Raw genomic sequence first — 12,205 nt, 5'->3', positions numbered from 1 at the left:
ATCCTGAAGCTCTTGCCCAAAGTCTTACAAATCAGTTTTATTTCAGATTAAAAGAAAACTAGGCAAAAAAAGAATTATTTTTTCAGGCTACAGAAGTCTAGCATTCCCATGGAGTAAGAGCTTTGTTCAATACAGTTCAAACATCAAATTCTACCTATCCAACCAAATCCTCCATGCTCTCTTCAAAGAACCCCTGCCCCAAAGCAAACCCAGTGAGTGACCAGACACTCAGATTTACCACATGTTTTTTGCAAAGTATCAGGAAAGGGTGGTAATGGGACTGGAAAAGAAGGGAGGAAGCCACCCACTAGTTATTTCCCACAGCAGCCACCCAAATAACTCTTTGCCTTCCTACAGTGACGCAGTGATGCCACTTATGGCTACATGAACTCAGCTCTGCATTTCAGCTTTTAAAGTTCACTAGGCTGTTAAAACATTTGCAGACAACGTAAGCAATAAAAGAAAAAAGAGGTATGTTTCAATATTTTCTCCCTTTGAAATAGGTGAGGAACAAAAGTGCTTCTCCAGCCTGTAGAAATCTTGTCAAACTCCAGCAGCCCGAGGTAGACATCAAATGATCTTGAGTGTTTCAAGATGTGTTAACCAAGACAGAAGAATTACCCGGGCAAAGGCCTTTGCTGTTGTCACACTCCCTTCCTCTGTTACTAGTTTATAAGACAAAAGTATTAGGTTTGATGATATAAATAGAAGAGTTCCAAATACAAAAAAATATTCATCTGTTTGTTTTCACATAATCCACTACATGCAAGATGTTTAACAGACATTTATATTAACCATACCTGCATATGAAAGCATTTTTACAAATGTAACCTGAACTTCATAGGTTCTTCATTCTGTGTTAGTACATACAAGGGGTACAGTTATACTCATTTTCAAGTAATGCTGTTGACAGGAGCAACAACTGAACTTTATGCCACAGACAAACACAGGAAATAAAAATGGATGAGAAAGAAGAATGCATTTGAAAAGAAAACTGGCAGTTACCAGAGTTGAAGATTTGCCAGGCCATCTATATATAGTTATGCATATCAAAACACAATAGGTTCAAGTACAAAACTCAGGAGGCCACATTTCTAAGGTAATGCCTTCATGTGTGCTACACAGTGGTACAGAACACTTCCTGGCAGACTCCCATTTACGACCCACACCATAGCTTTCTCCCAGGTCTCCCCAAATATACTCAAATACACCTTGACCTTCATGTTTCTAAACGTCCCTGGGTCATATTCATAAATGATTTTGACTCTGACCTGCCTAGAGTAATCTGAGCATCACTGCTCTTTCTTGAGAGTTTGTCGTGGTTTTAAGAGGAAAATTAACAGCAACCCAGCCAAAACTAGGATGAACTTTCAGTCAGGTTGATGTCCTTTAAGCCCTTCTTTTAGGAGGCTACATCAACTCCTGTTTAATATAGAGCAGAAAGCATTAAAAACCTCAATATTTTAAATTCCTTTTACCACTTAGCCTTTTTTCCTAATACTAAGACTAAACAGTTTTCTGCATACACCCTTTGGATCTAAAAGGCTGTGATAAGCAAGGTGGGCTAAACATCATCTACGGGAAAGGATTCTGCTTCCAGCACCATCTGTCATTGCCAGATTAATGTATTGCTCCAGAAGCAGAAGTAAGAAAAGCCTGGTTTCCCAAAAATTTGTTGTCTAACCACCTTCTCCTCAAGAGGGTGGACAAGATATGCTGGCACTGTGGCTAACCCTAAATCATCGATGCACTGGTTGAGCAAGCAGCAGATGTCAAACAAGATACACAGAGTCCGAGTCTGCCTGTGCTACCCTCAGCTGAGGCACAAACTTGGGTCTCTTCTCTGCTCAGCTGTCAATTTTCACAAAACTCAGGAGAACACCATTGTGCCTGAAATCTGAACCATATGCTCAATCACAGACAGATTTGCAAGGAAGCAAATCAGAAGTGTGGGAGAGGTGAGAGAAAGAATAGCTGTTAAACAAGCAGCTTAATCACACTGGGAAACTATACTTAAAACATAGTCACGTTTATCTACATAGGTAATAAAATACCCAAGTAACAAAATTACATTAAAATGGTGTTCAGTGGCCCACCCTAAACAACACACTCAAACACAACTGATGCTTAAATTAACCAAAAGTACAGGTTCTTAATGTTGATGGGTTTTTTTCTCTCCCAGTTCTGGTAAGCAAACACAGACACTATGACTTCCACAGAGACTCCACATGCTTGTAACTTTGGGACGCTAGAAAACAAATTAAACCAAATTAAAAAAATAAAACCCAACAAACAGTCAAAATCCTCCTTTTTGTCACCAAAAAACCCCACATCCACAAGCACTTATACCATGTCCTCCCAAACAGCAGCAGCTCTGGCCCTTGCTTTCAGACCACCATTTCTATTTTTAGTTCTACACAAGCGAGAAGCAGTAATAAAACTACTAATCTTTCCTCTACTCCTTTACTTAAATCACAAAATTGAGATGAATCCCAAAGCTATAAACTATTAAACTCTTTAAACAGGGACAGTACCTTTTAAAACTGTAACAGTTAAACAAGAAGTTTCCAGAGTACGTTGTATGAATCAAAAGTAGTAACACCATTTGTACTATCTTGGAAAGTATTTGTGAAATGCCATAATGAAAGTATTTTAAAAAAAATTACAAACAAATAAAAACTCTACGCACTGCTGTCTTATCAAATCTTAAAGACTTGCAATTTTCTACCTTCCAATGGTGACACTAAAAATCCCCTTCTTTACACAGAGGCAAGGAGATTGTGACTCTTCCACTTCATTCTGCCCAGGAAACAGAATCACTGAGTTGTCCAATTCAGTTCTGCTTCAAGTCCAGCTGTGAATGAAATGGTTCTGATTTGATTTCAGCCTGCACTAATGAAGCTGATGACCCTCTTAGAGATCCTTCTTAATTCTTCAACAGCTTTAGAAAAATCAAGACAAAAACCACTGAAGTGTGAAGGTGAACCACTGATATTTTTTAGTATTATTCTCCCTTCTGATCTTTACATACTTTATAACAGAAGGTATAGTTGTGCACTGAGACAAAACTTTCCCTAAGCTCTCCACCATGACACTCATCTCTTTCTTAAACTGCTACTTTACTTAAATGTTTATTACTTTTTATTGTTCAACACTAAACAACTTCTGCATTTTGTTGGCTATTCATGCAGTTTAAGTACTTTTGAAGTTCTTTATATTTGTCTCTGTAGCTGATAAACTCAAATAGTATACATACAAAACTTCATATGAACCCCACTGCTAAGCTTTCATCAAATGAACACTGGTCATCTTATTCCTTTATCAACCAGTCTTCAATTTATCATAGTCCTTTGTTCTCACTGTAAGCTTAGTTTTTTTCTCTAAAGGAACTTGGCAGAAGGCACTTTTCCAGTATAAACATTAACCAGTTATAACTAAATAGCAAGAAAAGATGATGAAGTCTACTTCACTGACATTTTATTCATATACAAAAGCCCTATTCTGCATAGGGCTGCTCTCTTGAATTTGGGCCATAAGCAGTAACTCAAAAAATACATTAAAGTTGGTACTGTCTCCAAAAGATGCATTTCCTTCCTCTTTCCCTTTGCTATTTGTACCTACCTTCTTTTACCACATCCACAAAGTGAAATGGGTTAGGAACTGTGTTTTCTTGTGTAACCCAGCAAAAAAGGGGGTGGGTAGTTTTAGTGTGGATCAGGACCGTGATCCAGATCACAACACTATCATTAAACACTTGGCCAATAAAACTGCAGCAATGGTGGTAGGATGAGTCTGAAAGGCTGGGACTGGCTTTCTTCAGTGGCACCCTCTGCTTGAATGCTCGTGGGGGGAGAGGAAAAAAACAGGAACAGCCCCATATGCAGAATCCCCCACTGGTGTCACAGAACATTTTTAGGTATTAGCCTTATATATCAGTCGCTGCAAACACAAGTGGTTGGACTATTATCTCAACTGTGCTGACTGCAACAGCAGTGCAATTACATGCCTATGCAATCACACATTTGACATGTCACCAGAGACATGTCATCAGAGATCATATCCCACTGTAACAAACATGAGCAGATTATGTATCTTGGAGCTGTAGTTTGGCTCAGTTCACACTGGAAAGTTACACCACTAGGATTATATTCCATAAAGGATTTACTAACTACCCTGTGTAATTAAGGTTGCACAACTCTTCCATTTCTCAGCAGCTTAAAACTTTGCCAAACTAATCTTTGGCAAGGAAGAACCTAAGGTCCTTTGTCCCACACCCAATGAAAAAGGGAAAGTGGTGTATTCTCTTCATCTGTTTCAGTCTCATTTTAAAAAAAGTAATTTCCCCGAACAAAATGTCAGAGAAAATAAGTCTTCTTCATATTAAACGTTCTAATTTTTTTCTTCAGTTTTCTTGAAAAGTGCTAGAACTTCTAGGCTTTAGAACAGTTACGTTAAATGAGAATGAGAAATTGCATCTCTGACATAAAGGCATCACCTCTAACATGTTTCAATATACACATGATAACACTGTTTAAGTGAAAAAAGAATTCCTTCTTTATACACTGCAAGGAATTTGTGGACAAATAATTTAACCCGCTAAGACTTTGCTTCTCCAATCAGAGTTGTACAAGAGCTTTCCTGTAATTACTTTGTGTGGTTCTTAAAAGCCTACCATCAAGAGAAGGAATAAGAAAAGGTACAGAGAACAGAGACACATCTCTCAAGTATTCTTAGTCATATCCTTTCAGGTACTCAATCAGTAACAACGGGAGAAGACGACTAGCATGAATAAATGTGCTAAAAACAAAGGCCTAGAAGAACCAGGACAGACAAAAACACGTGCTAAAAATAGCACACTCAGCCATAAGGAGGAATAGAACCCAAAATTACTAAAAGTCTGTCTTTTATTTGCAAATATGTTAATTCAGAAGCATCCCACAGCCATTCCTGGACCTCAAAGTATAGAATCACACCTTTCTGTATAGGTATTAATCAGTAATTTTATCTTCACTATCGCTGATGTGACACATTTGGTATGCATGCAATAGCTTTTCTATTACCCAGAGTAGGTGAAACACGAGCAGAGACTGTAAAAACCAAAAAGAAAACAAAAACAAAAAAAACAAACAAAAAAACCCCAAACCAAATCAACAAACAAACAAAAAAGAAACAAAACACAAAAATACCCAAACAGAAAAATCAAACCAACCAACCAACCAATTGACAAAAAAAACACCAACAAAAAAAAATGCAGAAAGGACTTAAATAGCAACAAACAACAAAAACAACAGTGTGTGCTCTAACTTGAGTTTTGTGCCAGACGGCAGTATCATTCTGAAAATAAAATTCAGAATCTTTTGGAATGATCCTTTACAGTTAAATGATAAATGACAGACAAGCTTTACTGCTTTTGACACATTGCTGACACTAGATGAACTACAAAAAAGTATGGTAACTCATGTTCCAAAAAGGAGATATGGGAATTTCCTGATGTGATTTCACATGTTACTAAAAAGGACAAGGGTCACTGTATAGCACTCTTTACAGACATATCACTTGCACAAAGAAGTTGACACGAAGTTCACTGCACTCATTACCTCCTCTTACTCAAAGGCACAATGAGCCTTTGCTCTGATGTCCCCAGCTCTTTCAACTCTGACCTTTTCTTATCGAGACAGCTCACAAATTACACATAAACTTCCTCTTACAAACATCAAAATAAATCCAAAGATTCCTGCTTGATCTCAGCATAACTTACACATCAGAGAAAGCTTCATTTAAGTCAGTGATTGCCTAAAAACTCAACACATATCCACAGCATAAACTAAGTTTCTACCCAAACGTTGCTACCCAAATGTACTAAGTCACATCAGGTATTTTTGCACATTCAAAGAAAACATAAATAAGAACAATTTTGTTTCTCCATTTCATACACTGCCTGACCTCAAAAACACAAGTTGTTTCCTCAGTAACTCTCCCTGCCCAGTCCTCACAGTAGTGACCAGGCCCAAACCCAAAATACTGCCAGTGAAAAATCACACTGTAGGAACTGAGGAGGGCAGAATCAATGTCAGGGTTAGGGGCACAGATATGTCTCCTGAAATAACATCTTTTGCCTTATTTGGGGCAAAAAATTTACTTTATTTCATCTGCTGTCCTCCAGCCTCTGCTGCACTTCCTGCCCAAGGAGAGGGGCCGACTTGTCATGAGAAGCAGTGCAGACAGTGAATGCTGCCTGCACAGAGGAAGTGTTGTCACAGCAACTCCACCTGTATCTTTCACAGTTCTGGAAGACAAAAATATTTGCATTCTTAGAAGATCAGAGGAGTTGAGGCTGTTGGCTGATAAAATGGAAACGAGATTTTGAATTAGAAGGACAAAAGAAAAATATGACTGCTGAAAAACTATAGAGTGGTCACATATTAATCATATGTATAAACCATTCAATTAAAATGAAATCACTTGAGGGGAAAAGAGGGGGGAAAACTAAAAATCAAAATCTCAGTTTTACTCTGCTTGGGAAAAATAACAAAGGAGGAAGAAAGGGAAATTTTCCTCACTTGACAAAACCTGACAATTCTTACAGATACTCTTTTAAAATCACCATCCTGGCTGACATGGAATAGTAATACCATAGGATTAGTTCACTTTTAATTAAGTACTGCATCATTATACTAGCAAGCATACTCACACCATTAAGACTTTTTTGTGTGTGGTAACAGAGGAGTATTACTCTTTCATCAGTCCACGACCCATCAACCTGCCCAACATTATTGCAAGACAGTGTGCGTCGTTAAGAGGCTGAGACAGAAGGTTTTGTCAAGGTGTCCTCTTCACTGCTGGGGTATGAAATATTCCAAGCACAACTCTCAAGAAAACCCCTCCCCAAGGTGCACAGAACCCTGCTGATCACATGTAACCTCCTCTCCCCTGGTGCTCTGACAGGCAGAGGAGCTGACATTGCTGCAGACAGAGGACACTCACTCTCCACCAGCTCCTCCCTATCCCAGCCAGAGACACAGGCTGGGCACACAGCACCGCTCCCTGCAGTGGGACTGTGTGGAGCAGAGAGAAGTAGAAGATCAGCATAGTGAGTATCAGGACTGCACTGCTAACCCATTACTCTGCTGTCCTAGAGACTCCTAATTGCAATACTGCAACAACGCTATCACAGGCTCACACGTACTCCTGCAGCTAGACAGCAGGAGAAGGCAACAAAACAGTTTGTTTGAGTGTAATCAAGCAAAGCAAGCTTCTCTCCAGCAGTCCTATTTTTAGTGATTTGATTAGATACAGGGATATTAAACTTTGGTCTGCAATAGTTACTTGACCAAAGAAGATCAAATCTATAAGACGGTTGCTGTAAAACTAGTTTTGTAAGTGAGCAAAAGGTCGTCAGAGATTCACCACCACTGATATGCTCCATCTCCCTCCCATTACATCTGCTGCACTATTTAGTGCTATCTGGTGTACTTGTATATTAAACGACAAATTACAGTGCAGGAGAAAAAAGGTACTTGCCAACAAAGGAACAAGCACTCTCGAGTTTGCTTTTTTTAGAATGCATCTTCCAACAAATGCAGGAAAACATTTAGAAGTATTATTCAAAGGTGCCTTTCAAATCACACTAATATGCAGATTCCAAGTGCCCTAACTGAATAGCTCCTAGGAGAGCAATACATTTATATAAAAAGCCTTTAAAAAAAGAGACTTAAAGTTATAAGAAGACCTTTCTGAAATCATATAAAAATAAAATAATATTGCTAGACTGTCTGAACATTCTTCATAAAAAGACACTCAGTTTTCATTTTCATAAGAAGCACTACAGAGCTCAAGAGAACAACACAGATATTTATCACACTTGCCCTTTAAAAATCAAAGGCAACCAATTATACCCAAGTTCTCTCTCATACTTGCATCTTAAGAAGAAAAAGATTAGAGAAAGGAGAGTGACCTCTACAATTTCTCTTCCATTCCTTTCTTTATTTTGCTTGTCCAGTTATATGCTATCTCTTTACATAACATCAAGTGCATCTGCAAACAGAAACACCTACATTTATCAAAAAGCACAGATTAGAGCTGCCAATATGGACACAGATCATGTAATTTCTGTAACAAATCCTCTATGATCCTAACACAAAACCACAGGTTTAGGCACGGGTGGGGAAGAGAAGGGCAGACCTAGTTCATGAGTGTTCCTCAGCTCTTCCAGCTATACTCAATAAAATATACTAACAATTACACAACAGCAGCAAAGCCCAGAAGGATAAGTTAGCACTCACCATATTTTCTTCATTTGGTGTCAAGCTCTCTCCTACACATTACATACAAACTTACAGGAGTAAAAAAAGTCTGCCCTGAATCTACTTTGCAGGCTGAGTTTAAGTCCCAAATTACGAATGGTTTATGTCACTTCTTACCCAACAGATGACCCAAGCTTGCAAAGGGAAAAAGTAAATAAACTAAAAAACTAAAACAACCTTCAACACAACTGAAGCAGAACACTCCTTCCAATTAAACAACAAGTAAACTTATTTAGCTGGTTACCCTCTTAACAAAGAGCAAACAAACAAAAAAAGCCCTCACCAACTACTCTGCTACTCAAAAGAAAAATCTTTAATCTTTTCAATGAACCCATGCATACCTACTATCTTGTATTTACTTTTGCAAAGATCGAAGATACCAAAGCCTATCTTTGACTTAGCTTTTGGAATTGAAAACAGAAGAATCCTGGAGCAACGCCTCTTTCAGATGCACCACTGCAAGTCTTGGACACCAACTCTAACAAAGCAGAATTTCAGTTCTGAATTAGTTATGTCATACTATATAAAAAAGAGGGGACCTAGTGACGGTCTTGTATAAATCTATCAATCTGGAAAAAAAAACATGTAAATTGCTCTGCTAACACACGTTGAAGCCAGAAAGATACACTTTCCAGGTTTGTTCTGCACCTGGTGGTGAGCACTGATGAGGTTAAAGAAAGGACAAAGAAATAAGCTGTTCTTGCTATTTTGTAGCTTTCAATATAAAACACAATAATGTCTTCAGGTCAAATAAAATGTATTTAAACTAAAACTTCAGACAAGCATTTGCTTAAAATCCTCCCCAAAAGCCATGCTTTATAGTGAAAAGCAAAAAGAAGGGCCTCCTTACCCATACACCATCCCATAAAACACTTCTGCGTTGCTGTTCGTCAATGATAGCTCAAACAAATATACTAAGACATTTCAAGACTGTAAAACAAATGATTTCAAATAGTCAAGATACATGAGCAACGCCAATCAACAGATGCTTCAGGAAGACTCCAGGATATGCAGATCATGCTAAGACCACTTTCCAAGCAATAGGCAAAAGAAACCACACAGTTCTGCAGTCAGCGGTAGAAGTACCCTGAGGAAACTGCCTTCAGGAATTGACAACCATAATGTCATGGGACAATGGCTTGAATTTTAACTAGCACATTCAATATACACAGTGAATCCTCGGGGCCATAAGCTGTATGACTTTAACATCACCATTATGCCCCTAAACTTTCCCATTTCCAATTAATAAAACGCACAACACCTTAAAAGTCGATCCTTCCTTCTGGAAGGCATTTGTGCTTTAAGGCATAAAGCAGACTTTTACAAATGTACCTGCCACTGCAAACACCATGTGGACTTCTTTTAATGAGCAAATACAAACACATAAAAAGATTTTTAAACAGCGTATCTGGATAAGCTTGAGCTGTACCAGGCAAGGCAATTTTGAAGCAGTGCAACGTTGCAACAGTTCTAGCCCGACAGACCAGAATCTAGCTTGCTGCTGCTGCCGTCATCTCCTTAAGAAGAACTAGAAGCTCACCTAGAGTATCCACAGAAACTTTGTGCATCTCGGAAAGGCACAGGACAGGGTATCAAAAGGCACATTATCACAGAAGCTTCAGCTCTTGTTGCCTAACAAAAAGAGTGCTCCGTCTGGGTCAACACTGACTTTCTGACTAATCAGGAGTCTGACCAGACTCCAGAGCTGCGTGCTGCCATTCCTTTTTTTCCTTGTTTACATGGACAAGACCTGCAGATGCAGCCTGGGCAGAAGAGAGGGAAAGAATTTTAGGAGGCCTGCTCATATGTAGCACTCAGCAGATTAATTTCCTCCCTTTTCTAAGCACATACAAAGAACTGATGGCTGTTTCTCTTGCACAAAGTGCAGCAGCCAGGATGAAAATCAGTGCATTCGAGGACAAGACTAGAGCCTTCCTTAATATTTCGGTTCAGTCCATCACCTTGATGAGCCTATGAATACTAAATGAGCAAAACCAAGTTTAATAATAACCACAAACCAAGCATGCAGAGGGTAAAAACACTACAGATACTGTAATTAGCTCTGCTAACAGTAAATGAAGAGTCATACAGTTGAGAAATACTGTGTATCACTACTCGAATGAAAGAGGTTCCCTCTGTTTCCCTTCACTCTGAAGCAGCAGAGAAGACAGTCGCTGTTGCAAGGAATAGAAGACCTACTCTTCCGACATGAACTTCGTGTAACACTTCTTAGCCTTGTGTCCTGATAGTTCTAAGGAAAGACGACTTAGAGATGCACAGACTTAATAAAGAAAAGTTTAGATCTGTCAGCTACATGCACAGTACAAATCAACTCTGTTTTTGGAAGAGATGTACCTTTTTCACGAAATACTAAAATAAAGTGATCTAGATACTTAGGAAAAATCATATTTCTCATTTATACTAAGACAAAATATTGACTGAGAAACCCCTAACACATATTAAGTTTCTAGTTATGGTTTAAAAAAACGTTTCAGTACACAGCATCTCAACCCAGAAACACAACGCATCTGTGTAAGAAAACCGAAAGAAAAACATCCCACATATCCACTATGTTCAGACATTCCCCTACACATCCCCATACGAAAACATCTCAGTTTTAACACTTATTTACATCTTTATATTAGTACATTTTAAATTAATGAGACATTCTTACCTGTGTATCCTGCCCACCAGCCCCAGGAAGCCACCATAGCTAAAAGCCACTTAAATAACACTCCTTCGATATACCAGAAGCTTTTACTATCCAGCATTCGGAGAGGCTGCAGCATAATTAAATACAAGACGTACGACGGAATAGCGACCAGGTTATTGGCGACCATAAAAGCGAACCTGAGGAGTGCTTTCAGGCAGGTATAGCCCACCCGCCGGGCCTGCTCTAGAGTCACGGCCATGCTCTTCACAGCGGAGGGCGCGGGACCGTCCTGCGGGGAGAGGGAAAACAAGGTGACACAGGTAGCGCTCTCCGAGCGGGGCGAGGGGCAGGGAGAGGCGCGGGTGGCCGCCGGCCCCGGACCCAGCCCGCTCCCGCCTCCGCCGTGAGTCACCGGGGAGGCACCGACCTCCGCTCAGGGGGGGCGAGGAAGATGCGGCACGACCCTCCGGCAGCGCCGCCCGCCCTCCGCGGGCTGCGAGGGACCCCAGCCCGCGCTGCCCGGCGGGGCGCACACCCCCGGGGAGGGGGTCCCAGCCGGCCCCCACCTCCTCCTCCCCAGAAAGGCGGCGGGCGCTCCCGCGGCTGCCGGTGGCCTCCCCCCGCCCCGGCGCGGCTGACAGGAGCCGGGGCCCGCGGGGCGGCGGCGGCCCGGCCGCGGGACTCACCTCCGGCGGGGCGGCGGAGCGGCGGCGGAAGCGGCGGGGCTGGAGGAGCTGGGCCCGGCGGCGGCGGTCCCGGCTGGCGGCGGCGGCTGGCGGCGGCTCATGGACCCGGGGGTGGCTGGCCCGGCCGCGGCAGCGCCGCTCGCCCTGCGGCTCCCTGCGGAGGGAGAGAGGGGGGCGGGCGGCGTGAGCGCGGGGGAGGCGGGAGCGCCGGGCCGGGCGGGCAGGCGCAGACCGCGGGTTCACCTCGGTTCTCCCGCGCCCGCGGCCGGGCCTGGCACGCTTTGCTTTGCTTTGCTTTCCTTTCCCTTCCCCTCCCTTCCCTCACCCTTCCCCGCCCCGCCGGCTCGGCTGGGCTCCGCTCGGCGCTCCGCGGGCGGCACCGCGCCGAGCCCCGGCCCCGCAAGGACAGGCGGTGCCGCGGTCGGCGGCGGGGGAAGAAAAGGACCCTGCACCTGCCGGGGGCGGGGGTTCGTACCTCGGCACCGCCGCCGCCTCCGTGCCCCCGCCGCGGGTTCATGCCGGGCGCTGGGGCCGCGCTCCCCGCCCCCGCCGTGACCGCCCGG

General features: G+C 42.2%; 1 protein-coding gene across 2 annotated transcripts in view; it reads right to left on the bottom strand.

The window, feature by feature from the left end:
* Positions 1 to 11,215, bottom strand: part of LPGAT1 (lysophosphatidylglycerol acyltransferase 1) — a 65,759-nt gene extending 54,544 nt beyond the window's left edge. Inside the window, exons 1-2 of one of the 2 annotated variants that reach the window (XM_064648302.1) lie at positions 10,978 to 11,036; positions 9,844 to 10,066 (exon numbers count right to left, since the gene is read on the bottom strand). In XM_064648302.1, the coding sequence (XP_064504372.1) occupies positions 9,844 to 9,871 (28 nt within the window). In that variant the 5' untranslated portion in view covers positions 9,872 to 10,066; positions 10,978 to 11,036. Of the gene's footprint in view, positions 1 to 9,843; positions 10,067 to 10,977 lie in introns of both variants that reach the window. The other variant, XM_064648301.1, reaches the window with a different exon arrangement.
* Between the last annotated feature and the right edge of the window lie 990 nt (positions 11,216 to 12,205).

Source organism: Pseudopipra pipra, chromosome 3 (genome assembly GCF_036250125.1).
Source record: "Pseudopipra pipra isolate bDixPip1 chromosome 3, bDixPip1.hap1, whole genome shotgun sequence".
NCBI lineage: Eukaryota > Metazoa > Chordata > Aves > Passeriformes > Pipridae > Pseudopipra > Pseudopipra pipra.
The sequence above is the reverse complement of the archived record's forward strand: the minus strand, read 5'-3'. Positions and strand labels throughout refer to the sequence as shown.